General features: G+C 32.1%; 3 protein-coding genes across 6 annotated transcripts; 1 reads left to right on the plus strand and 2 right to left on the minus strand.

Moving 5' to 3' along the window:
* Positions 1-1045: 1045 nt before the first annotated feature.
* Positions 1046-5976, minus strand: LOC138941504 (uncharacterized). The gene is made up of 10 exons (XM_070311249.1): positions 5906-5976; positions 5178-5661; positions 4349-4633; positions 3813-4086; positions 3349-3553; positions 2860-3044; positions 2473-2668; positions 2041-2256; positions 1566-1787; positions 1046-1275 (listed from the first exon to the last, which is right to left on the minus strand). The coding sequence occupies exons 1-10, from the start codon at positions 5955-5957 to the stop codon at positions 1082-1084; spliced, it is 2313 nt and encodes a 770-aa protein (XP_070167350.1). The 5' UTR covers positions 5958-5976; the 3' UTR covers positions 1046-1081.
* Positions 5977-9227: 3251 nt separating this feature from the next.
* Cdc45 (cell division cycle protein 45) lies at positions 9228-12696 on the plus strand. 3 transcript variants are annotated; one of them, XM_070311252.1, is made up of 9 exons: positions 9229-9633; positions 10119-10271; positions 10356-10565; positions 10645-10818; positions 10905-11143; positions 11224-11560; positions 11631-12025; positions 12086-12162; positions 12241-12695. In XM_070311252.1, exons 1-9 carry the CDS (start codon positions 9583-9585, stop codon positions 12303-12305), a joined length of 1701 nt encoding a protein of 566 aa, XP_070167353.1. In that variant the 5' UTR covers positions 9229-9582; the 3' UTR covers positions 12306-12695. The 3 variants fall into 3 exon arrangements, with proteins under 3 accessions (XP_070167352.1, XP_070167353.1, XP_070167354.1); XM_070311251.1 differs by having other exon boundaries at positions 9228-9633; positions 12086-12696; XM_070311253.1 differs by lacking the exon at positions 9229-9633 and having other exon boundaries at positions 10233-10271; positions 10336-10565; positions 12086-12696.
* Positions 10931-24900, minus strand: LOC138941509 (nucleoredoxin). 2 transcript variants are annotated; one of them, XM_070311257.1, is made up of 8 exons: positions 24130-24900; positions 15404-15673; positions 14677-14777; positions 14249-14444; positions 13985-14075; positions 13722-13861; positions 13272-13519; positions 10931-12111 (listed from the first exon to the last, which is right to left on the minus strand). In XM_070311257.1, the coding sequence occupies exons 1-7, from the start codon at positions 24577-24579 to the stop codon at positions 13289-13291; spliced, it is 1479 nt and encodes a 492-aa protein (XP_070167358.1). In that variant the 5' UTR covers positions 24580-24900; the 3' UTR covers positions 10931-12111; positions 13272-13288. The 2 variants fall into 2 exon arrangements, with proteins under 2 accessions (XP_070167358.1, XP_070167357.1); XM_070311256.1 differs by lacking the exon at positions 10931-12111 and having other exon boundaries at positions 13114-13519.
* Between the last annotated feature and the right edge of the window lie 1344 nt (positions 24901-26244).

The raw sequence follows: 26244 nt of genomic DNA on the forward strand, positions 1-26244 counted from the left end.
ATATTCTTTATGTTTGATTATTTTGATGTGATAGAATTGCATTTTTTTATTGATAATCATAAATATAGATAGCTTCTTGTACATTTAGTTATAATTACGGATTTATCGCAACATGTATGTGCCTTTATAAATGCCGAATATGAACTATACGTACAATGTTATGATCAGGAAAGACTGATTGCATGTTAGAAAAAGTTGATACTAGCGGAACGTTCTTTTATTCGCTTCTTAGAAAGATTTTCACGATAACTATGTAATAACAGCAATGTAAAACAAAATTCGTCTTATTAATATCCTTGTTTGTAGCATTACCGATTGAATTTTATTGCTGCAAGGAATAAGAGAGTAATCGATCATTATAATGTTTATAAAAATGAGAGTAATGATCTTATCTGTGAATTAAAATTAAGAAAAAAAAAAGTTTCGTCGATAATCTTCCTTTATAGCCGTTTCCGATAAAAATGATATAACATTTTTCTTACAAAAATATAACAATTTTAATTTCGTTTATTCACAATTACACAAAGTTCGAAAAATTAACACTACATATATATCGATGCGAAAAATGTTGACAGACATCAAAATATATTAAATATATTGTTTCGATAGAGTGATTCCGGTGGCCCATTTGTTGCTGATGATGTTCTGGTTGGCCTTGTATCTTTTGCTGTGCTTGCATGTGGTAGCAGCTTTCCCCGATGTGTTTACTAGAGTATTTTATTACAGGACCAACTTTCACACAGGGATCTGAATGGCATAGCATGAAATAGACCGAGATATATCCAAAATATGATCCGAACATTATTTTCGATTTTTATCATAATGTACTTGTGCATTTTTGTTCACAAAAAATCAATTTCGTTCAATTTTTGTAGACGCATATGCTTCAGTGTTACACTTGCATAGTGAAGATTAATCATTTATGGATATTACGTATGCAGAAGAATAGATGCCATAAAAAAAAAGATATTGTTTTCGGAATAATAATTATATTATTATATCCGCGTGCAATTTTTCGTACGCATATTTGTACCTTTATTATTTGTATCTACAATTTTTTATAAATTATCTTATATCGCGATTATGGATATCGCGGGCTTTGCGGGCCTTGGACGAACGGAGGATACGCGTTGTATCCAATAGTCGGTGAATACTGGCCGCATTTCGGAAAGTTTCTTGGCACTGGCGGAATGTCCTCCTGGTTGCCTACTTTTAGAAGCATTTCCATGCCGACTGATTGATGATAGATGAAATGACAATGGAACAACCAGTAACCTACAAAAAAATACGTACTTGTTAACCATCTTTATTGTAGGTATTTTCCTGAGAAGAGAAAAATTATGTAGAAGCGAAATCGTTTATATTTTACAATTATACTTACGTTATATATTTCTATATTAATGTGAACATATAAGATGATACAAAAACTATATACGTAAAAAATTACAAGATATATGTTGACGAAGATGATATACTCTCTATGTTTAATATAAATAATATTATAAAAAAAAATTACGCTTTCTGTTGTATTCCTTCTATATTGAAAATTTTCTTTAACTATTTACCAGGATTATTTGCGAGGAAACGCAATACAACGTAGCCGTTATACGGTACCGCAATGGTATCTTTTTTGACCGGCTTATCGAAGCATCTGTTGACTTGATTTTTTCTGTCCATTTCCTGTACCATTTTCCAGTTAATACTACTCGTATTGGCTTCGCCCATAGCCATCACGTAGAATGTATATCCGTGCATATGGAATGGATGAGACAAATTGATCCCTTGTACTGCAATGAAAAATACAAATGTTTTTTAAAAAATATTTGAGAAATATTAATTCTTCTTCTTAAACTGCGATTTGATTGAATTTGATTAAAATCTTGCAAATATTAAATGTAATTCGTATATTCGAATAATGAAAATAATTAAACGTATCGAAGGCATGTCTGATATATCTAAAAATATTAAATAAATAATTTTAAATCTATTAAACACACACACACACAAAGGACAATGCTGAAATGAAATAGCGATACTTACCTTCATCTACCAACAATATCTCGACAACTGAATTGAGCGGAATATCCACTTTGTGCGTACACGCGCACGCACCATTGGCGCAACTTTCTGGTAAAATAGTTCTGTTACAGTATTGGTTGTTTGGAATGTCCTTAGGTTGTGAAAGTGGCGGAGAAGATGGAAATTTAAACGATATACCGTCGACTATACCGCTTAAAGAAAGTATACCCGCTGCCACTATGTCAGAAATAAAAACATTAGCACATTTTACTTAATATTGTTGTAAATATAAATGATATTTATTTATGCTCTTATTATTCATATTTTTAATTTTTAGTTGCAATATTAATTTCTTTTTTAACTTTTCAACACTTTTTTTGTTCGATATTTGAACATTATCCTCATTATAATGTCTCTTTTCATGTTTTATTATGAAATGTCTATTATACTTACACAAAAACCTGTCGTACTGATTGGGTTGGAAAAGTTCCTGCAGTGTATAAAGGTAAAAACCGATAGGTAGATAAAACTTTATGTCGGCTTCCGGTTGAAGTATACGTTTATCTATCGGCTCTATACTATCTAGCTCGCTGACGCAAATCTTGTCGTCCAACGGTACTTCGCAACTAGCATTTAATGGATTTAAAACCTACAAAAATAATTCTGTAAATAGTGTCAATAGGAGAAAAAAAGGAAATTGTACATAAAATACAATTACGGGGGAAAAACGTTAAATCTCATATATATATATATTTCAGAACAATATTAGTTTCAATACTTTTAACTCTTTGTACTACGATATATCATAAGATAATATAGCAAACTTAAGGATATACTTACGACGCCTTGAGGAAGACCTTCGTTGTAACTAGGAGAAGGCAATAGTGATTTACTCGGTGCATCTTTATAACGCAAGATAGCTAATTGTTGTATACCAAGAGACGCGCATACTCCCATACCACGAAGTTGTATCCAATAAGAGGCGATGGGTTTGTTGGCGTCCAAAACTATATCGTAACGTTCACCTGGAATAATCATTATATCAAAATTCTTCGTTTGATTTTAGTAAAAAGAAATCAAAATTTTTAAAAAATAAAAATATAGAAGTACATATAATAAAAGTCAACAACAACAAATAATTAAAAATATAAAAGTATAATATAACTATTTAGTACATAATTAAATATATATATATAAATAAAATAAAATAGCTTTGCATTAAGAATGTAATTTTCATAATCTATTATTATAGCATGATATAATCGAAAATAATATTCATCCTATTATAAAATTATAATGGAATGAAGGGAAGTGATAAACACGATGTACCTGCGAACGATGTGATAGAATCTACCGTTTTTGGTTTGATATCTCGACCATCCGTAGCAATAACGGTCAAGTTATGATCCTGTATGGTGATCATACCAGGGCAAACCGTGCAAAATGCGTTGATTATACGCACACGATATCGTTTACCAGGTTCCACATATATTACTTCCAATGTAGTGTTTGTAGTGATTCCGGTATTTTTATCCTGTAAAAAATTACATTCGTCAATCGTCACAATTTCGTATAAATACAAATAATAAAAAAGCATAAATTTTATATAAGATCAGTGATCTTTATATCAAAGCAAGATTAATAACTAATTACGAGTAGAGACATGCTTCAAAAAAATAATGTATAAAAATTTGCAAGTATTACAAATGTCAACGTGTTTGTAAATACATACTATTGTTTACGTATTACAAATTATTACGGATTATTATAACTTTTGATAACGTCAAACGTACCGTGTATTTTCCTTTGCCATTAATGAGTAACGAGTCTGGATTTTGGCCGGTCTGATTGAAACGTTTGCCGGGAAAACGATTCACGGCTGGCTCGTGCATCCAATCACTAATGATTAAAACGTGACTCGAGAGATCGTAATCGTATAAATGACTGTGAGGATCGCGTTCGGGAGTTTGACGTACAATGAGTCTACCAAAAACACCGTCCATCTTTTGCAAACCGCTGTGCGCATGCCAGAAATGTGTTCCCGCATTGTTTGCACCCCATTGATACCTATATTAATGTAAAAATAATATATAATATTAATTACGTTGTTTGACAGGCTGATAGAAATTACACTTTTAATTAATTATAATACGCATTTTTCAGAATCAAAATTACTATTCTCGAATTTGATAGCAAATGCTTATCTCTATTTTACTTTTATATCTACATAAATATAATAACCAGACGATTAATTTATTTTATTATTGATATAGATTTAAACATAACATTTTAGATCGTGTAACATGCAGTATCGTTAATCTGTAATTACCTAAATGTAGTATAACTCTCAATAGGACATTGCGTTATATGCGGCACACCATCGTAGTATTGAAATTCTTTTTGATATAGTCCATGCCAGTGAATCGTCATCTCGGAACCGAACATGTGATTTGATACATCGATCACTACGTGGTCACCTTCGCATACCTCGATAGCCGGTCCTGGCAGTTGTCTATTTACGATCTGCGCCGAACGTTCAACACCATCAGCAAGTACGCATTGACAATTACTGCAGAAAGCATTGATCGCATTGGGGACGCACAATTTGCATGCCCTTTAAAAACATTAAAAATGCATTATCTGTCGATTCTTTCTGAATTAAAAATATATAGCACAAATTGATTATTTCAAAGATGCAGAATAAGTTTCTGTCATGATCAAACTTGGATAACACAATTAATATATAGTAATTTTTGAAAAAAAAAAAAAAAAATATTATGTGTAAAATATATTATATAACTATTAACTGTTTTATTACTTTATTATTTTTAATAAAAAAATAATAAATTAAAATGGTTCGTGTATTTTTTCTAATATTGTATTAAATTTTTTATGCATGATATACACCAGCAGCAATTATATTCTTAAGAATTTCTACTGTTTTATTGTAATTATTTTATTCATTCAAGAAACAGAGAAAACAGAGTGTTATAAAATTTATGTTCATATTAATATATAAAAACGTATTTTTTTAAATAAGATGTATTTGCGGAGAAAGAAAAGTTTCACATCTGTCAAATATACAAAGAATATTCAAATGACACGTCGTGTCTATAATAAAGAGCATAGAAATAACAAAAGACGCATATAGTACTTACATTCCGTTAATTGGATAATACTCCACAACAAAATTATAATAGCAGATCCTGCGGTCACCTTTCCGACAGGTGCGAGCGCACTCGACGGGACTCGATAGCGAAGAATTCGCGCGAAGCACGTCGTTCAAACAAGATCTCTCATCGATGGGTCTCAAATTATCGAGTCCGGCAACAGGAGATTTCCTCCACTTTTGGCGATGCCGAAATGAGAGATTATGCGGATTATCTTTCCGATCTTCAAATCGAGCGAGTGGCGTACTTTTTGTGTATTCCGATTGAGTGTTGGGGTAATACGGAACTTTTGGCACATCCTTCTGAAGATAATCTTCATCTCTCTGATTTTGCAATTGCGTATCGATGTAATGCGGATTATTTGGCGCATTATTATAATTTGCATCTTCATATTGCAGGAATCTATCGATGTAATAGGGAGGAGGTTCTATGACCTCGTATAAATCTGGCCAAAATATATTTTCTGATTCATCTGCAATAGAATATCAAACTTCACTTATCACAAAGGCATATTAATCAAAATATTCTTGTTAATTGCTTTTATTATAAAAATTGTAATATATTAATATTACGTCTCATTACATATGCAATTTTCTTGAATGTATGCGCTTTCTTAGGGAATGCGCTTAAAGAAATTTATAGCGGCAAACCTAATCTCTCCGTCTTTCAAATTTTGATTAATTATTATCAATTTTAGATTGTGAAAAAGGTCGTACCACAAAACGCAACTGACAGATACAATAAAATCACTTGCGTCACGAGCTGCATCGCGGTTTTAATGTAATTCATTGGCGCCATATAATATTATAATACAGCTTTTATACGACTCTTCTGTAAGCGCCTTCTATTATCAAGTAATATGGACACACATGTGTAATACAGCTGAATACATATCACGACGAGCTAAGAATGATTTATTATTTAAACATTGCATATCAGATTGTTTTTTTTTTTTTTTAATACGAGACTCACAATATTATTAGATGCATCCGTTTAACGTAACATAAGCGATTGTACCAGTGCATTATTATCAAAAAATGTAATTAAATGTAATAAAAAATATCTTTTATTGTAAATAAAAATATAAGATCACTTTATCACATAGATAAAATTTCAATCATGTTCTTTTTCTCTCTATATTTCATATATTATATTTATATTTATTTTGTTTACTTTCCATAAAAGAACATTAATTTCAGCATAACATAATAAAAAAAAAAAAATAAATAATATAATTTAAACAAAATAATAAATATTGTATATATATAAAATAATGTGTCTCAATAATAGTTTCAGTAAATGACTGCTTTTTAATTTATAGCTGTATAATCAAATAATATATATCAATAGATTTTTAGGGATGATGTGAAGAATCTTAAAATAAAAATTTTACGATAAAAAAACTATTAAATAAAGCTAATATTCTACTGAAATTAAAGTTGTAGCGTGAATATGTGTGAATAAATAAATGTTATTTTTTCTTAACTCAATAAATCAGGAAGAATGTGAATTAATTAATATTTGCAATTTGTATATACACATATATAATGTTTATGTATCTGTTAAAAATATATATATATACAGGATAATTCAGAACAAATGTAACAAATTTTGACAAATTGACATTTGACATTTTTAACTCAGAAGACCTTCCAAACAAAATTTATTACTCTCGTTCTGAATTACTCTGTGTGTGTGTGTGTGTGTGTGTGTGTATTTATTTTTTATAATTCATTTTTTTACCGCTAATTTCAACTACAACTTGAAATAACTATTTTATTACTTAATATAATATTTTTAGTAATAAAATGATTATTTCAAATTGTATCTGAAATTAGCAATTAGAAGATAAATTAAGTTTTAAAACTTGCCAGTAAAAATTTAACTTATCAGCTAATTTCAGAACTTTATTTTAATGTTTATTTAATTTAATTTAATAATAACAGCAACAGGCTCAGAGCACAAACAACTAAATGGGAACATTGGCAGATAAAAGCCAAGTCTCAGGCATCGGTGCGCGAATCCATTATTGCCGAACATTATCAACAAATGTGCATTAAAAATATACGTTTTCGGCCGTTTCTTGATTCACCTTTAGCACGGACACAAATACGCAAAAATCAAATTAGAATTCCAAAACCCGACACGCACAACACTTGTCGCTGCAATCAAAATTAATAATCAGAAAGAAAGACCCACTAGAAGCCGCATAGAAACCGCACAAATTAGTAGATAATATACAAATGCCACCGTCACACATATATCGTCGATGGTTTACAATATAATGATTTCATTAGTAATTAAGAGTCTGAAATGTACATTTTTAATGTATATTTCTTGATAAGGTTTAGCAGTAATGGAGTTGCGCATCAATGCCCGTGCCTTGACTCTTATCTGCCAGTGTTCCCACTTATTGTTAGTTGTTTAATTTAACCAGTTAACTGGTAATGATGTACAGCTCAAAAGCGAAGAAAATACCCCTGCTATTAGCTGATATTACCAAGAAATCACGAGTATGCCACGTGGAGGCTGCGATGAGATTTTACACTCCGTTTCTTTTCTTTTTTTTTATAGCTTTCTTTTTTAATAAAAATTTTGTTTTATATATATATATATTTTTTGAGGTTTTGTTTTTTTAGGATTTTTTTTTTTTAGATTTTGTATTAATTTTGTCCGCCGACTGGGCTAGTTTCTGAATTCTAACAGATGTTGCGAAAAATTAGATTTTTTTTGGACGTATGATTTCGGAGATGCGCCATATCAAAATTACGACTCCGCGGATTCGAAATCAGCAAAAATAATTGTACCTCAAAAGCGATTGATTTTTAAAACCAATCTTATCGGTTTTCGCACGGAGAATGGTTCAAGGGCTTACTAGTTAACTGGTTAATTATATAAAAGTATAAGAATTTACAAATTACAACAAATGTACAGATTATTTATCAAATGTTAAATAAGGCAAAGATGTATATCTCCAAATTTATTTTAATTGGCAGAAAATACTTTAAATATATTGTAGTTACACATTGCACTAATATATATGAAAGTTTAAAATATAAGATTGAAAAGATTGTAATTGAGCAACACATTGAACGTTCTTATATATATGTATTATAAAACATATAATTTAATTTACTCGCGTTGATAAACACAAATACAGAAAGAAATATAATCACTATAACGTTGATTTGTTTTAATATCATCCTCACGGTCAATATTATGAAATATGTTCCAGCAGAAAGATAATGCTTATGCAAAATATTATTAAAGTTTGAGCATTACATATGTTTTGACAAATGCAGACAATCTTATCAAAGTACGGGAAACAGTAAATTTTCGGCCAAGTTTTCAATTAATTGTCTATATTATGTCGTCGATATTAGGTACTTAGTAATTACTATATAAAGAAATGTATAAAAAGAGAAATTATTTTATATTATCAAATTTAATTTAATAATTTCAATTTAATGTATACATATGCATACATTAATAATAATAATTATAAAATAATTATAAAACTTATTTCTGACGGAGCAATTAAGGAGCAATCGTTTGAACTATTAATTATTAAAAAATATGCACTTCCAGCGCCAACTTATTTCCGGTCCTTAAAACATACATAAATGGAATAGCAGGCTGAACGGCTGAAGAGTGTCGAAGGAAGTGAGAAAGAAAATCGTAGTTGCCTCTCTCTTGTGAGTAACTACACGTACAAGCATCGTGTTCAACTTTCAATAAGTAACAAAGATAGGACGACGCTGTTAGCGCTAACAGCGTCTCCCCGAACGCACCCATAGTGTACTACACATTGTCACATGATTGGCTGTCAAATGAAGAAATTTAAAATTTTGTATTTGATAGCCAATCGCGTGATAATGTGTAGTACACTGTGTCATCTGTGTAGCTTGTTGGAAAACGTCCTGTACCAGCTAAGAAAACGGTCTCATGAAAAAGGGCGGCGTGGCCCCTCTCAGGCTTCTCTCTACTATGATCAAAATGAACGCGATTCGATTAATCTCGAATCCGCTGTTGAGGATCGATTACAGTAGCATTGTTTACAAATTGTTATGAAAAACTAACCGACTTAACTATTGTTTCTGACGTTTATGAAATCCGGCGCGGATACAGCGGATGACAGCGCGTAAACGCACGTCGATCTCAATCGGAAATATCGGAAATTTGTCTCGCTCGCGTAGGTATCCGGATCTCGGAGTTATGGATATAACCTGCCGTCGACGCGACGGTGACGGTTGCGGATCTGTCGTCGCGCGCAACCGAACACCTTGTGACCCCGACAATTTGGATTTTCGCGCTAAATCTCTCATGCCGAGACCGTCGTACGAAAGCGTCTCCCAAAACCTGCAATGTTACGCGCGTCGTAAACAGTCGCAACATGTTCGTGACGAGCCTAGAGAAGGATTTCTACGGTGTGATACAAAAAAGCGTGAGTCGGTGCTTCATTTTGCTTCGCGATAACGTGCGCGTCTTTCATATAGGTTACACCCACGACGTTCCTACCAGTTTGTCTCTTAAAGTCTCTCGATAATTTTTCAGCTTTTTTTTTTATAATAACGTGATTTATCGGGCTTTTTTTTAATCCGGTCGTTTTTTGTTTCTACATAGATTATTGTTATATATAACTCTCTTTTTTTTTTTTGAGCCATTAGATTATCGAATCGAGTCCATAATGCTTCCTTTTTTACTTCAAGATAAAAAACAGAATATTGTAAGAATATGCAATATGACAAGCACAGGGTATAATCTATTGAATTATTAGATATACTTGTACCGATTAATAGTTCTTTTTTTCTATTTGTGCTTGTTATATTCAATTATATGTACGAAATTTAAAAATATGACTTGATTGTTATTCAATTAAATAATTTCATGTTATATAAAAATATCCAATTAATTCTCTGTATAATTTAGAGGTGTTTACTTCTGGTGAATTTTGACGTTGATGCAATCTGTGCCTGTAGAATATTACAACAACTTTTTAAAAATGATCACATAATATATACACTTGTACCTGTTCGAGGCATTCAGGATATGAGAGATGCATTTGATGAAAATTGTGAAGAGGTAATAACAATCTAAAATGTATATATTTTTATATATTCCATTGATAGATAATTGTTGTTTTAAGAAGAGAATTTCTTCTTTCAGATAAAGAATGTTGTAATGATAAACTGTGGTGGTACTCTAGATTTAGTGGAGTTACTTCGACCAGATGAATCCGTAGTATTTTTTATTCTCGACAGTCATAGGCCTTATGATTTATGCAATATATATTCAGAAAGTCAAATATGTATTCTTGGTAAACCTGATGAGGACGATGAAATTCCAGAATATAATGATATATTCCGAGATGATAGTGTATGTAAAATATTTAATATGAAATGTTACATACAAATGTTCAATAATTTCTTCCATAATTCTGATTAATTATATGTAGTCAGATGAAGAAGACGTAAATGAAGAATCAGACAATGAAAATGAAAACAGACAAAGTAAAAGACGAAGATTGAATGAAGAGGATATTTTGAGGAAAAGTGAACGAAGGAAATGGGTTGAAAATAGGGAAACAATTCTTTTTAATTATTTGCAATACAGTTATTATGGCAAATCAGTATGCATTATAATTAATCATTTCAATAATATATTCTTTTAAAATAACTTTTTGAAAGTTAATATACACATCACCTTTTATTACAGAGTGCGATAGTGGTATTTGAGATGGCTTGGAATATGTCAAAAGATAATTTAGATATGGCATGGTGGGCCATAATTGGTTCAACAGAACAGGCAATTCTTAATAAGGTGGAATCACGAATAACTGTTCTTGAAGAAGGTTCTCTTCAAGCCCATGTTTCCAGGTTAACACATAGACAAGGCATTGATATTGATAAGCAACAACAACAACAGAGTATTGTTAAAGTTACTTACGATAAAGAGTATCCTTTTAATGATTAATGCTTGTTAATTTAATATACATATCTGACAAATGTGTCAATTCCTTAATGATAGTGAATAGTTTGCAACTAGCATTATATCGCCATTGGACTGTTGAAGCTAGTTTAAAGTATTCAATGTCAACTGCTGTATCATTACGCCTTTGGTCTATTAGAGGAGAACAACGTTTGAAGGAAATTTTAGCAGAAATGGGTTTACCTTTAGTGCAATCCAAACAATTGTTTCGTGCAATGGATCTTACTTTCAGACAAGAATTTAGACAAATGGTTGAAAAATTAGCTGGAAAATATAATGTCAATAGCATTATTGGCACTAGTTTTACTCTCCAATATGGTTATCGTTTTAAATATTGTGCTTCAGACATGGTATACGCTATGTTGGCTTTACTGGATTCTACAGTAAGTAAGCAATCATTGAATATAGTGTATTAATATATTGTCTAATGTGTATATTACTATTTATTTACAGACAAAGGATAGACAATCACAGCGATGCTTCTTAGACGCGCTGGACTGTTTATCGCGTACAAAGAAAGATATTTTAGAAAACGGCATAGAAAAAGCAAAACTTATGCTTCACAATATCTTTAAAACTGCACAGAGTATATTGGAAGCTAAGCAAGTAAAAAATTTTGGTTCCTTTTTGTATCTCAATGTACCGGATGGGAATAGAGACACTTATTTATTCGCACATCCTCATCCTTTGATTATGCTAGCTCAATTTGCTCTCAAGGCATATGTAAATTCTTCGAGAAATAGACATGCTTCTGAATGGCCCCTTGTGGCTTCTGCAATATTCAATACGGAAGAAGGATCATGTCTTCTTGTTGGTATACCACCAGTTTGCGAGGATCAACCGAGAAGGTAATATTTATATTTGTGCATAAAATACGATGTATGTTTAACTGTATGTATTTCTTACAGTTTATTTGGAAAAGCATTCGAGCAAACTGCAAAAAATAAAAATTGTTACATTGAAACAGACTACTTTGATAGTACAAGTAAGTATGAAATAGAATATATGATTTATATGAGAGACTCGGCACAGAATTCATCGTATTTAACATTTTTCTTTGCAGTAATAAGACTGAAAATCGAGGAAAGACCCAAATTTCTTGATGCTCTAGCAGCGCTTCTTGCATGATAATTCTCATAATTGTATAATTATTACAGACAAACAGTATAGCAATAACATTAATCAAATTTTTAACTAACGCGACTATTAAAATAATTAAATGCACTTTATTATTCATGACGTTATAGTGCCTTTTCTTAAAAACGCAAACTCTTATTGTACATTTTTTAACCAGCGACGGTAGTAGCTTTATAATTGTGAAATATTTAATATATAAAAATTAGGATTGATATATGTGTGAAATCAATGACTTTGTATGAATGTAATAATCAATGATTTTGTGTGTGTTGTATAAAAAATGCTAAGATAGAACAATAAGTATGTTAAAAAAGCATAAAAAAATCATTCTATTCCAGTTTTTATTAGTAATTTAAAAAACATAACGGATTGAATAATTTTATTTAAAAAAATCGATGAAAAAATGTATGAATAAAAAAAGATAAAATAAAATTATATTTGCTATATCATGCAATTGATATAATACTCAACATCACCACTTACAAAATACATTAATAGAATAAAAAGTATATACATGCACATTTATATTAATATTGTATTGAATTTTCAAATATCTGTATAACATAAATATAATGTGACTGATATTAAAAGCTACAGCAATGATTTAAGCTATCTCCTAATCAAAAAGACTTCTGTAATGCGCTCACTCGGTATTAAGTAATATATAATTTATTAATATATTCGTGTGTGCGTACACTTAAAAATACAATTTGATCGATTTATTTATGGCTATTGTATGATATATATTTTTGGTTACTTTTGTAGAGTATCTAAGAATTATGCAAGAACAAGTATATATTTTTATGTGAATCTTTTTTTTTTTTTTTTTTTACATTAAGAACGACGGTATCACAGAGATAGGAGTAAAAAAAGAAAGATACAAAAAGATAAAATAATTTCTTTTGACATTCGAATAACTTTTCCTAACATTTGACAAGTACAAATTTTATACTTAACTAATATTACACATGCCTTTAAGCTGGCATATGTTCATTTGTTTTTGATGTTTTATGCACTGCTGTTATTTTATTTATTGGCAATTTGTTGTTGAGAAATTTATCAACAAATTGTTGTACAGAGTCCACAGAAATCTCAGCACCATCTTCCATCACCGCATATATTCCTCGTGGAATATCTATGGCGGTCAAAAGAGGTACCGCATCATCCAAACCAATGAATTCACGAAGAATGTCGGACGTTTCACACTGCGTAAAAAAACTCATTAAATATATTTAGTTTATGAATATTTTATATTTACAATATATAATTTTATATACATCATACAATCGCACATAATTATAAAACTTGATTTCTACATTCTTATGAACATTGAGATAAATTATATTTATATATATATATATATCTAATTTGCACTTAATTTAATCTCTCATACATATGTATACTTACATCTAAAGCTATATAGAACTGCAACATATCATCCTCAGGATCATCATAATTCGGATCATAATCAGGCTGATCCCTTCTATACGCTTGTGCAGCTGGTAGTAATACACTTTCCCCGAATTGAATCTCACAGTCTTCTCCTTCTGTAAAATAAACAAGAAAAAATTAGGTAATACACAATCAATTTTTTTCAGCGGATTTTATTGTTTTCGAATAGAGCATGCAAATATATGTGCATACATAGATATATTTCATTTAATCCTTACCGACAAACAAAATAATGGCTGGAGCATCGTGTAACGACGTAGCATATTTCTCTGTTAAAATATTTACCAGTCTACTTGTCCAGGGAAAATTCTGAAAATTTAGAAAATTAATAATTATGAAAATTTCAGAGAAATAAGCCGCTGTTCTCTTTGTTATTTTTGATAAATCTTAATATATATAATAGCGTCTTTATTTCTTTTCAAAAGAAAAATCATTCATAATAAATTTTTAATATAATTTGAAAATTTTGTTTGAAAAATTACCAGTCCTTCTGGATCTTCGATTAATTCGGTACGTCCATCTAGAGTGATTATGTTGTCGCGAGAATCCAGAATGACTAGAGTCGGTATTGCTTGAACATCGAAAGCACTTGCCAATTTTCGACGTCTTTCTTCTTGACTGAAAGGTATCCTTAGCCAAGGCATTGTTTCCGTGTACACATTATAGGAGTCCTCGCTCCTAGAATAAAAACGGGCAATTGAAATCTTTTACAAAAGAGAAGAAAACAAAAGGATTATGAATATAGCGATAAGTACATGGAGAAATTAGTCGTCGAATAAGACAAACATATATATATATATTGGAATAAAATAAGACATTTCAAAAATAGAAATCTATTATAGAAAATTACAAAAAATCAAATTAAATTATTTAGAGTGTAACATATAATCAATTACGCAAACAAACCTACCTGTCCGAACTTACGAATATTACTTCGAAATTGCCGCCTCTCTCCCGAATTCGTTGATAAGTGTCCACGAGTTGCGGAGTAAATGCTTTACAAGGTGGACACTAAATGAAAAGCGCACAATATATTTCTAAGATAATTGAAATGTGTAATTAATATTCGCAATGTCACAAATGTATAGATTAAATTAATATATTGTCTTAATGTACTATACGTTATGATTTAATTAGAATACGACATCCATCTCTTCATTAAAAAATTTTGATTCAATAGTATTTTTTCTAATAAATGTTTAATTATGTATATACATATATATACATAATTAAACATTTATTAGAAAATATATATTACAATATATATATATATATATATATATATATATATATATATATATATATATATATATATTCACATTTATTAGAATACATTTATTAGAATATATATATATAAGTATATATATATATTTATCAATTTTATACATTTTTAATTTATCATTAAATTAATATTTTATTAAAATATATATTTAAAATTAAATAAAAAAGATGTTATCTTATTTGTCTTTGTAATCAATCGTAAATTTGCAGTTTGCTTTGTACAATTCAAAATAATTAGTATTTTTCTTAAAGCACATTTGCTTAATAACTATAGTTATCATAGAAATCAGTGAAACATTTTGTAATATGATCGTACGTAAGTTTAACATTTACATAATTTTCGTATCACTCCTTACCCAATGTGCGCTGAAATAAACCCCCTTGTAACAGTAGCGGAGTTCCTCGTGCAACATAGGTTCATTACTATCGCGAGCACCGCATGGCAGAAGAGGTCCATCTTCAAGGGCAGCTTTTGGATGCGAAGGTCTCCAAGGGAATTCTAGGCCGGTGGGATCAGCGACGGTTCGTTCGACGCCTCCTCTTGTCACTATGGAACCGTTGGATCCCTCCAGCAGGATCAACGTCGGTACCCCTGCTTTTATCCGATACCTTCGAGTTAGCCTGGTCTGAAAAGAACACAAAGATTAATCTTCGTAATTCAATGACAATAATGAAAAATATTATGATCGCAAAACTACATTTATTTTGAGTGTACAATAATTATCTTTTTTTAAGTGTAGGAGGATTATAAAAATTAAATTAAATTAATATATATAAACATAAAATGTTTTATTATTTTTTTTTCTTTCTTTGTAACATAACACTTTTTACATGTTTACGGTTTAATCGACTTTGGAAAAATCGTCGAAAAATATTATTATTAAAAGATTCAGTTACAATATTTTTTATTTATGCTGTTGAATTGTACTTCATATGTATGATATTTTATATTAATACAACTAGATAAATAATTAATAATATATTTATAATAGTAATAATATATTTTATTTATTTGTTTATAATATAATAATTGGTGTGAATAATTAAATATCGTGCCGTAGGAGAGCTAATGTGTTTAATCTCAATAATACCAATGAACAAGATGTGCTAAAAGCATATTTCTCCAGAGACTACGTAGCAATAAGCCATGAATAGCTGCAGTCGGAGTTGTATTAACGATGCAATATACCGATAATATTACTCGAGAAGTAATAAGAACAAAAACTATACATGTATAAAGGGGGAGGAGAGGGCGAAGCAACTAGGAAAAGAAAATATCCATATGAGATATGCACGTATATTGTATTACGTCATCGTGTTTTCACGAATATATCTTTGTGTATTAATTACTTTAATTTCGATATTACGTATGCAAATTAATCCCGCACATAAAATAACCCGCGTGCGAATATATATCAATATATATATAATTTTCTCCAACATTTAACGTTAAATCCAAATATTAATTCCTGTTTCATATTACATACGATTTTCATACTAGAGAAATGATTAGTATATTCCTTGTAAATAGAAATGTATAAAAGTAGAAATATATTGCATATATATTGTAATTAAATAATATATAAAATATATTTTAATAGATTTTCTTTTTTGCGAATAATGTATATCATTAACGACAACGCACTTTAATTAGAGAACTATTTTCCGCACGGTTCTAATTTATCTCTTCGAATCTTCTTATTTTGATTCCCCCGCTATTTTAATCATTATCAAAAGTATCATCATCATCATCCTTCTTTGATGTTTGCATCTCATTAATTTTTAAAAAATCTCATCTCATATATATATATATATATATATATATATATATATATATATATATATATATATATATTTTATATATTCCACTATATATTTTCGACGTATTAAGAAATAGAGAAATACCAGAATATTATATTTTTCTTCCACTAATACCAGAATTTTTAATCATCTAACATATTATTGGATAAAATACATATCCTATATATCAATTTTTTGGGGATAAAAAAATATTTTGATATTTCGGAAATAAAATAATATTCTGAAATTTATTTCGAAATGAAATTTATTTAAAAAAAAAAAAAAAGAAAAAAAAATCTCAATTTTATACACCATTGATAAAATTCGCTGACGTAGCATCCCCCCATCTTCACCGGGTGTCATGATTCGAGCAAGAGTAGAATCGCGCGCGGGAGTCTAAACCTTCCAATTTACCTTCCTCCATCCCCCAATCCGTCCCTTTTCTTGAAACTGCATTAAGTCGGCCGACCCTTTCCTCGAACATTCAATCCCCTCTTCCCTCCCCCTCCCCCCGCCACAGACCGCGCGTCCCAGCAGTTCGATATCTCGAGGGGGAGGGTCGGGCGATTTCTCGTATCACGCGGGACGTTCCGTTACGGGTTACGGTCGTTCATAAAGGGTGGAAAGGGGGGCGGGGACGGAGAGGATGGATAGAACAGGCGTAAGGCGAGAGAAGGGTCCGTAGGTGCGGGTACACAGCGGAACGCGTACGTTATCGCGAGGTACTTTAACGCAAGGGCGGAATGAGAGAGGGTCGGCCGCGCGCGCGCGAAGGGTAAAGCTCGCTAGGGGTTGCCGTCGGCTTCGTCCCTTCGTACATTTCCCGCGCGGCCTTCCCGTTCGCTTCCACCGCGTTCACGTGGTGCCTACGAACGCGGCGTTCACGCTCACCCCCGCAGCCTCTCGAGCGGTCGATAACGCGTGGTGCGTCCTCCCTTGTTCGCGTTGCTACTCGCGTCGCTCTCGACGACGGGGACGGTGAGCTATCGTTACTTCCCTCGTCCCTGTACCTCGTACATTCGGCGTCATAATATTCCATCCCTAAGTTATTAGACGAACGCTTTCCAAGGGAAAGGATAATATGAGCCGTCTCTCGCGCTTCGAGATTCAAAAATTTGCAAGATATATAATCTTTCTCTCTTTCTCCCTCATTCTCTCCGATTTATATCCGATGTGCGAAATATCCCTTATACTTATCCCCTAGCTTCATATTACTCATTTCTTTATCACTCGCGCGAGAATACATTTCTCATTTTTATAAATATCCAAAGACGATGCGATCCAAGTATAGAACGAGTATATTTACGTTGTCCGTATTCTCTATCATCGCGATATTGCATTATGTATCTCTTTCGTACCTCGTGTTCTCGTCCCCTCGCCGACAAAACTCCACGCCGCGACTAATACGAGTGGAAGCGAAAACACGATTAAAAAAGAAACGCGAGGACGGAAGAGAGAAAGAGGCAGAGAGAGAGAGGAAGAACGAGGGGGACAAAACGGATATTACTTTTGACTGGTTTGCCCGCGTTCAATCGTCCCCGGAATGTATACAGATCGCATGTCTAACCCGACGCCTCTCTGCCATGCGCTTCAACTGCAGCCGTCGCGACGACGGCAACCGCGTGTTCTCCCTTCGTGTTCGTCCCGTTGCTCCGATAAGCGAATAGTTGCGTGTAAGCGGCTCGTTATGACAATGTGGGATTTACCAATTCTTAAATTCTAAGATGAGTAAGAAAGAGAGAGAGAGAGAGAGAGAGAGAGAGAGAGAGATGGAGGGAAAAAAATAATAATAAATTTAAAATATTTTAAAAATATATTTTTTTTCCAATTTTTGTTATGGTGCCGTTCAACGGCATTCGGCTAACGATTGATAATCAACAATGATAATAAAAATCATTAGCAAACATTATCATAATTTCACGCGATGTTTGTAGCATAAATACAATCATTTAAGATGACACCAGCTCTTTTAATTGTAGGTTTTTTAGCTCATACATGTATATCTAAGCCTATGTTATGATTGCCCGAGGAATTCTTAGTTATTTCGGCGAACGCGATCTCTGCCTTCGATCGAACATTTTGTCGGCGCGAGACAGATTAATCGGAGTAATTTACATAAATGAAACGAAAGTCACTTAAATGCGTAGACTGTGGACGGACTTAAAAAATATTTTTTAAATTTATTTATTTATCCGTGATTATTAATTTTCGCATGAAAATGGTATTCGATTATAATTATAACAAAGCTTATGCAATGGTTGTAGGAAAAATTGATGAACACGACGATAGATCGGCTCAAAAGAGAGATTAGCTTTTCTCTTACAAACATAGGGACGACTTTTCACGCGAGCAATTTGCACATTCACCATTTTTTCTTTGACGAGCTAATAGGCTATGCACAATTCATAGGCATGCAACGAGGTAAAAAGAGAAAATGAAACGAAACCACACGACCACCGACATAAAATAGCGATAAAATTTTCTCTGAATCCCTATATAAATACGAGTAACATCGCAGAAATAGACAATATTTAAATAAAAGCAGTATTTTATAATTATAACAATATATCACTGCGGATTATCGTTTGGTAAAATAAAAATTGTTTAAAATTAAACATAGTACGAGATTTGTGATTTATTTATGATTATTTTTCGATTCGTTATCATATAATTCGATTGATGCGACGTAGCCGAATAGAGATTTAAACAATTGATAACGTACTATTCAAAAGCAAAAGTTTCTCTAATTAACGTTTAAAACAGCCACAATTATTCGTGCAAAGGGAAAGCGAGCAAGAGAGAAAGAGAGAGAGAGAAAAGAATTTAAAGTTTCGCGACATTCGTTTAGACTTTCGGACATTCCAAAGATACAGACGTGGTTCACCGCTTCATTTTTCATGAACAAGCTCGTGTGTGTGTGTGAACAAACTCAGACGAAGGAAAAGAAATATATACGTTCGCAAAAGTTCTTTCGTCCCTCCGTCTCTCTTCCTCTTCCGATTCCTTTCATTATCGCGTAGAATGAACGAGAAGGCTATTTGAGGAAGATATGGGTCGTCCGTGTGTTTAGAATAGAAGGCTCCCAGTCGTTTACTCGATTCTTTTTCTCTTTTCACGACGCGGCTTTCTCGTTAGCGGTGCTCTCGGGCAAGGAAAAAAAAAAAAAACCCGCGAGCTTTCTTACGAAGCGATTTAAAACGTCCGAGCTATGAGCAACCTCGCTGATTAAAGCGTTGAAACGACGGGCCTCCTAGAGACGCCTTATTCACGAAGTGTGCCAGCTGCGCGCGAGTGTTGTCTCTCGTGTCGAGATAAAGGGGATGAAGGGCCATCAAAAATGCATGGGCACGAAAAAGTCGGATCGATAAGCGTGCGTGTCTTTTTGTGATTTCATCGATCAAGATTTTTATCGAAGAAACTTATAATCGAGTATTAATACAAAATAAATTAAATTCTCTTTATTTGCGATAAGAGTATTATTACTAATTGTGAATATTATTGCTAAAACATTTTCTCGTAAAATATGACAAAGATATTGATATTTATTTTATATACAATAGCGATAATTTTATATATTAAATAAGTGCGATATATAATTTAATAGCATTATAGCATTCTAAAATATTTAATTTAATTTATGTATAATTTTATTTGTGAATCTTTTTTTGTTTTTTTTTTTTTTTCCCGATAAAACAAGCCTTTTCGAATAAAATTGATATCTAATTTTTCTTAAATCACTGTAATTCCATCTCGGTTTCTCTTATTGTTAATGAAACTGTCACAAAGCATTCGTGATTGCGGCGAGGCCTCTCAAAAGCGAATTAAACATGGAATTAATGAGCGAGAACCAATCACGATGCTACTTGACGTTGATTATAGCGTTTATCGTTACGGTCTCTCCGCAATTGAGACCGATTAAACGTATATATTGTACCCTGTGTCCCATCCCTATTATAAACATCAATGAATCTAAATTACCCTAGCGGAATAAAATATGCGTTTCAAATAACGTTTAAAACATTTCAAGTATCCTCTACGTATTATTTATACGTACGCGCGTGTACTGTATTAATTAATACAAAACGAGAGATAATATTTATATAAAAGCGAAATCCCTTTCTCTCTTTCTCTACGTGTAAAATAAAAATTTTATCTCGAAAAATATTTAACTCAGAAAGTTTCAATTAAATATGTACATTTCGACAATTTTGCTATTCTTAATAAGAAAAATAAAAAAATCATAATCTTGCTTATAACGCTCGATAAACTCTTCATCGAGAAAACATTGATAGATTAAAAATTTCATAAAATATCGTTCTATCATAGACTTACATTTTTTTTCAGGTATAAACTTGTACGACCCCCCGTTACACACGAATATCCTTCAATATGCTCTAAATTTTCTCTCAGGCCAAGGAAGGTTCAAGATAAGATACATTAGCGGAGATGACACAAATCAAATAATTTAATATATTTAAGATATCATTCTCCTTCACTTAATCATTCACACGCTAGGCCATTCATGCAAATTATATTTTAAAGCAATTTTTTTTATCGCGATTTATTCCCTTGTACCTTCGTATTATCAACAACGACGATAACGTGTATACCGAGAAACCATAATGGTAAAGAGATCGCGGCTGGATAATACATCTCCAGAGTATCAAGAGCATGCGACCGACCACGTCCTCCACGCCAGGCGTGTTCGCGCAAATAAAATTCGAACCTTAAATAGCGCGACTGCGTGAGCGAAGGGATTGAAAGGCCCTGTGCCTGAAATGAAAAACGTGCATCGTCTCGTAGCAAAGTAATATTCTATCATCGGAATAATATTCTGCTCATGCGTGCATGCGATTCACAGAATCGCAGCTTAAGATGATATTTGTAGTACAGATGCGTTCTGGGAAATTTTTATCCAGTATGTTTTATTCTCAGCAGATAAAAGCTCGGTCTATAATTAAGATCTATTTAAGTCTGTATTTTTATCTCACGTAACGTCTAAGAGTAACCGGATGTATCCTATTGACCGCAAATACTACAAAGTAGAATGTTTTTTTTTTTTTTTTTTTTTTTTTTTTTTTTTTTTTTTAAATTAATCTTGAAAACTAGGGGATATTTTTGAATTAAGTAAATTATATTTTTCAATACATTTTAACAAAACTTGCAAGTTTCGCAAAATTTTTGTCCCGCAAGAATAAAACGGTGTGCTTCAAATTTGTACGAATTTGAGAAAGTAAACAATGTAATTCTGGCATATATTTCTGATAAAAGTTATTCGGCAAATCTTATAATAAAAAAATACATTCATTTCCCTTTTTTGTAAAAAAAAAAAAAAAAAAAAACACACACATTTTAAATAAAATATCAGAAACTAATAATAATTTATACGTTCGTTCGCACTAAATTTTATAATATATTCTCAGATAATTTTCGTAATCGATCTCGCTGACAAATGTACGAGTCCATAGGCATAAATCTATGTTAAATAAGAATGCGCGATAACATTTTCCATTCATACCGCTTGGAATGCATTTAAAGCCAATCTCAATTAAAATGCGCTCACATAAAAAAAAAAAAAAAAAAAAAAAAATCTGAATTGCCTAGTAATTATTCCTTGTATACATATGAAATATGCTTGTAATGAAACAAATATTATAAAATTTATTACGCTTAATCCGGTGTAAATTATAAAATTCAACCAGCATATACTAATTTCTTGTAACATAATACGATATGAATCTACCTATATGTACAAAACTACTGAAATTTGTATTTAGGATAATTTAATATTTAAAATACGTTGTTTTTTTTTCTCAAGTATAGATATTTTTTAATAAGTTCTATTCTTTCATTTTTTTTTTTTTTCTTGCAAAATTATGATTGCTATTTCTAGCATGGTAAGAGTAGCATAAAAGATTGAATTAAAATTTTGATAAATTATAATATCCGCTTAGTAAAAATATAAGATTTCACTTATAATTTATAACTCTGAAGTTATTAATACCTGAACATTTTTTTATTAAAGAAAAATCAACTCCCAAATAAAGCCTGATTTCTTTTTCAAGCTTCACAGATAGATTTTATATACTTGTACTAATATATTATATCTTTGCTGAGATGTACTGTATATTCGATATTAAAATTTTGAAATAGATAAGCGATGTCAAAGATCCAACGTGCGGATAAAGAGAGATTTTCATTAGAGAATTAAATGACATTATATATTATATAACAAAGCATTTCTGTCATAAATTTCTAATTGAAATGCGATATTGAGATTAATTTACTGCTAGTCCTTCTTAAATTTAATAAATAGAAAAATTGCTTTTTCTCTTAAGTTTATATTAAAATATATAAAGTTCGATATTTTGCATGTTTATTTTGATTTAAAAGATAGCTTAATGCATTAACTGCACGCTACTATTATAAATTCTATTAGTCATATTTCAATATAAACTTTGCGATATGGATGTAAAAGGATCTCAATCATCTCTGCGTTCCTTCTCTCCATAAAAGATCAAACTTTTAATTACGCTCAATCAATATTATTGAATACAAAAGTTTCGTCGCGGTAAGACACGTTATAGACACGAAAAACTCTTCTTTTCTTAGTTAAAATTATTACCCAAAGTTTTTAGAATTTTTCCAGCCTAAAAAATATATTCAATTATTTCGAATTTTTGCTCAAATTTTTCTTATGTGGATAGTCGGATATTGCGAATCGATTAAATATTTCGATCATTATTTCCGTTTGAACAGTTCGTATAAACTATTCGAACATTTCTATTTTGAATAATTCGATTACACAATTTACTTGAATCTGTGTCTTAATATTAAATATTCGCTCTTATTACTTCGAGAAAAAAGCACGTATAAAAATCATTTACCTTGTCTTATTAAAATATTTAAAAATTTTTCCTAAAGTAAATATTTTCAAATTAACTAATAATAGCACTTATACATTATATAAATTTCTTTTAATAATACCTACACCTTTTTCTCTATAAAAGTTACGCGCGGCAGACAAAATCCCGAACGAGTGTTGAAAACATGTGCTTTTCAATAACGGTCTGGAAAAGTTTTCTGAATAGATGCATATAGACAATACCACGTGGCAACGATAATTTTTGAAAGCTTCTACAGAACTAGAATAACGGAAAGAAGAGAAGCTAGGGAAAAGGGAGCGGAGGAGAAGAGAGAAAGAAAAGTGCGAAAAAAGGAGAATATGGTGTTGTTTTCGAAAAGACGCAAATAAGCATGAGAAGGAAAAAGATTCGTTTACCTTTCTCTCGTAATCTCGGTTCGGCACGACGAGCCAAGGTAGATCGGCTACGTGGGCGCGGAAACTGTCTTCGAAGTCAAGCACGTCGGTAACGTTGCTCCAGAGTACCACGTGCACCACCTCGAATCTCTTCTTTCTGTCGCGCTCGCCGCCGTCCGCGCCGTTGACATTTGCGTAAAGCTCGATCAGCTGACGCGTGAAGTCGTCGCAGGTCGCACCGGGATCCACGAAGCTGAAGTACATGCCGATGATCTCGCAGGCCGGCCGACCATCCTCGTGGACGAGCGACGCGATCGTCGAGTCGATCGACTTCCTCGCGTCGTTAACCTGGTTGCAGCGCACAAGTTGCTTGCCAAACAGCCGCTGCTGCCAGCATAACGGCTTACCGGTCGACGTGGGCTTCTTCGCGGCTTTCGCCGCGGATACTTGTTCTCCGACAAATCCAGCCATCACGCTTTGCGCGACGCGACTAATCTAAGGATTGAGTTTGCCTCGCTCGCCGGCGACGCGCGCCGACGGAGTCTTCTCGCTACGGAGAAGGGGTTGACGAATCCAGACGAATATGACGTCACTCTAACCTACCATCGTGCGAAAACAGCGTACCTACTCCAACCTTACGCGTCGATGCGGACCGAACATTGTCACTCAACTGACACTGACAAGTGACAATTGACGAAATGTGACGCAATGCTGCCAGAATGGAGACTCAACGACTCAACTTGAGTCATTCGAGCAACATACAATATGCAACTTATACTATTTTCTGTCACCTTCCTATCAAACTAACGATAAAGACAATAGGGGACGCTACTCGCATTTCTTTTAATAAGCGTGAAATATTTTTATATAGTCTTTTTGTTCTATTAAAGCAATATTGTTTCAATTAATTTTTTTTTTATTATTCATCAAGTATACTGGATACAAAAGTATTCGCATAAGATAATCGAAGAGTAAATATATTTCATTAAATTATATTAATTAATTTAACTAATTCAATGTAATTAATTAATTCAATTTAAAAATATCTCTTACATCCCCAAGTGGAAAACCTACTTGGAATCTTTCAAGAGAGAAATAACATTACAATCCAATACGCAATTATCAATATTATCACTTCTATCGTGACGCAGATTAATTCATATTTCGCTTTCGAGCGCACTCGAATTGCGTAACGTAACCAATCGTCTTCTAAGAACATCACGCGCCATATTTCGATAGTATCGAAGTCTGAATCATATGAATATTCGCTTTCATTTTCGACTTAGAACATATATAAATGGAAGGGGAATGCCTTTTTTGACTTCTGCGCGATAAAGCTTGCATGAAGCGACGCGGTGGCCAATCGAATGTTTGCTTTTCCGGAAATAATGAATATATAATTTCCGCAGCGTGGAAAAACTGGATCCAACTTTTCCGCGTGACAATAGGGAAACAGGAAGGGCTGTTGTCTGCTCATTGTATATTTAGATGTACCGTATAGTCATTGACAATCTTGTAGTTGCTGGAATAGGAACTCTTCAATTTATTTTTATTTTTTTTTTATAAAAGGTTCAACTCTCTTAATAATATATAATCAAACATACTGGATGTCATCCTCATATAATTTAAAAATGTTTCTTCATCTTGTAATCTCATTTCGTAAACAAGATTATGCCCAAATCTGTTGTCGTTTTAATTGTAGTATATAGGATGTACCCAATATCTTCCTTTTCGTCTATTTAAAATGTCTTCTTTTATTTCTCCTTCTTCTTATATAAAGCAGGGCCAACAGCAATATTCGACGTTTTTTTACACATAGCCGCATCTATATTTATGACAAATTAAAGCAAATAATTTTCTAATTAAGATATATGTACTTTTCTATTTTATATTATTATTTAATCTTATCCGTTTTATATATGATATATGCGTATTTCTAAATTAAAGATTATGAAGGAAATATACATAGTTTGCGCATGCTTACTCCAATCTTTAACGTGTGCTGTGTGAACACCAGAAAAACTATTCTTTTTTGCCGCGTTCTGTGTGCAGGAGCCATTTGTTTCCCGATAGAAAAGCATGTCGGAAGGAAGTGAGAAAAAAATCATAGTTGCCTCTCTCTTGTGAGTAACTGCT

This window comes from Polyergus mexicanus, unplaced genomic scaffold (genome assembly GCF_030449975.1).
Source record: "Polyergus mexicanus isolate NDT 795.1 unplaced genomic scaffold, iyPolMexi1.0 SCAF_19, whole genome shotgun sequence".
Classification (NCBI taxonomy): domain Eukaryota; kingdom Metazoa; phylum Arthropoda; class Insecta; order Hymenoptera; family Formicidae; genus Polyergus; species Polyergus mexicanus.

Excerpts from the sequence above, each read along its gene's own strand:
- Cdc45 (XM_070311251.1), top strand. The coding sequence starts at position 9,583 with ATGTTCGTGACGAGCCTAGAGAAGGATTTCTACGGTGTGATACAAAAA. Across the intron at positions 10,272-10,355 it reads TTGATGAAAATTGTGAAGAG|ATAAAGAATGTTGTAATGAT; the intron begins GTAATAACAATC and ends TTCTTCTTTCAG. Across the intron at positions 11,561-11,630 it reads TGGCTTTACTGGATTCTACA|ACAAAGGATAGACAATCACA; the intron begins GTAAGTAAGCAA and ends ATTTATTTACAG.
- LOC138941509 (XM_070311257.1), bottom strand. The coding sequence starts at position 24,579 with ATGGCTGGATTTGTCGGAGAACAAGTATCCGCGGCGAAAGCCGCGAAG. Across the intron at positions 14,778-15,403 it reads TTTATTTCAGCGCACATTGG|TGTCCACCTTGTAAAGCATT; the intron begins GTAAGGAGTGAT and ends CTTTTCATTTAG. Across the intron at positions 14,076-14,248 it reads TCGAAGATCCAGAAGGACTG|AATTTTCCCTGGACAAGTAG; the intron begins GTAATTTTTCAA and ends CTAAATTTTCAG.
- LOC138941504 (XM_070311249.1), bottom strand. The coding sequence starts at position 5,957 with ATGCAGCTCGTGACGCAAGTGATTTTATTGTATCTGTCAGTTGCGTTT. Across the intron at positions 2,257-2,472 it reads TCAGTACGACAGGTTTTTGT|TGGCAGCGGGTATACTTTCT; the intron begins GTAAGTATAATA and ends TTTCTGACATAG. Across the intron at positions 1,788-2,040 it reads GATATTGTTGGTAGATGAAG|TACAAGGGATCAATTTGTCT; the intron begins GTAAGTATCGCT and ends TTTTCATTGCAG.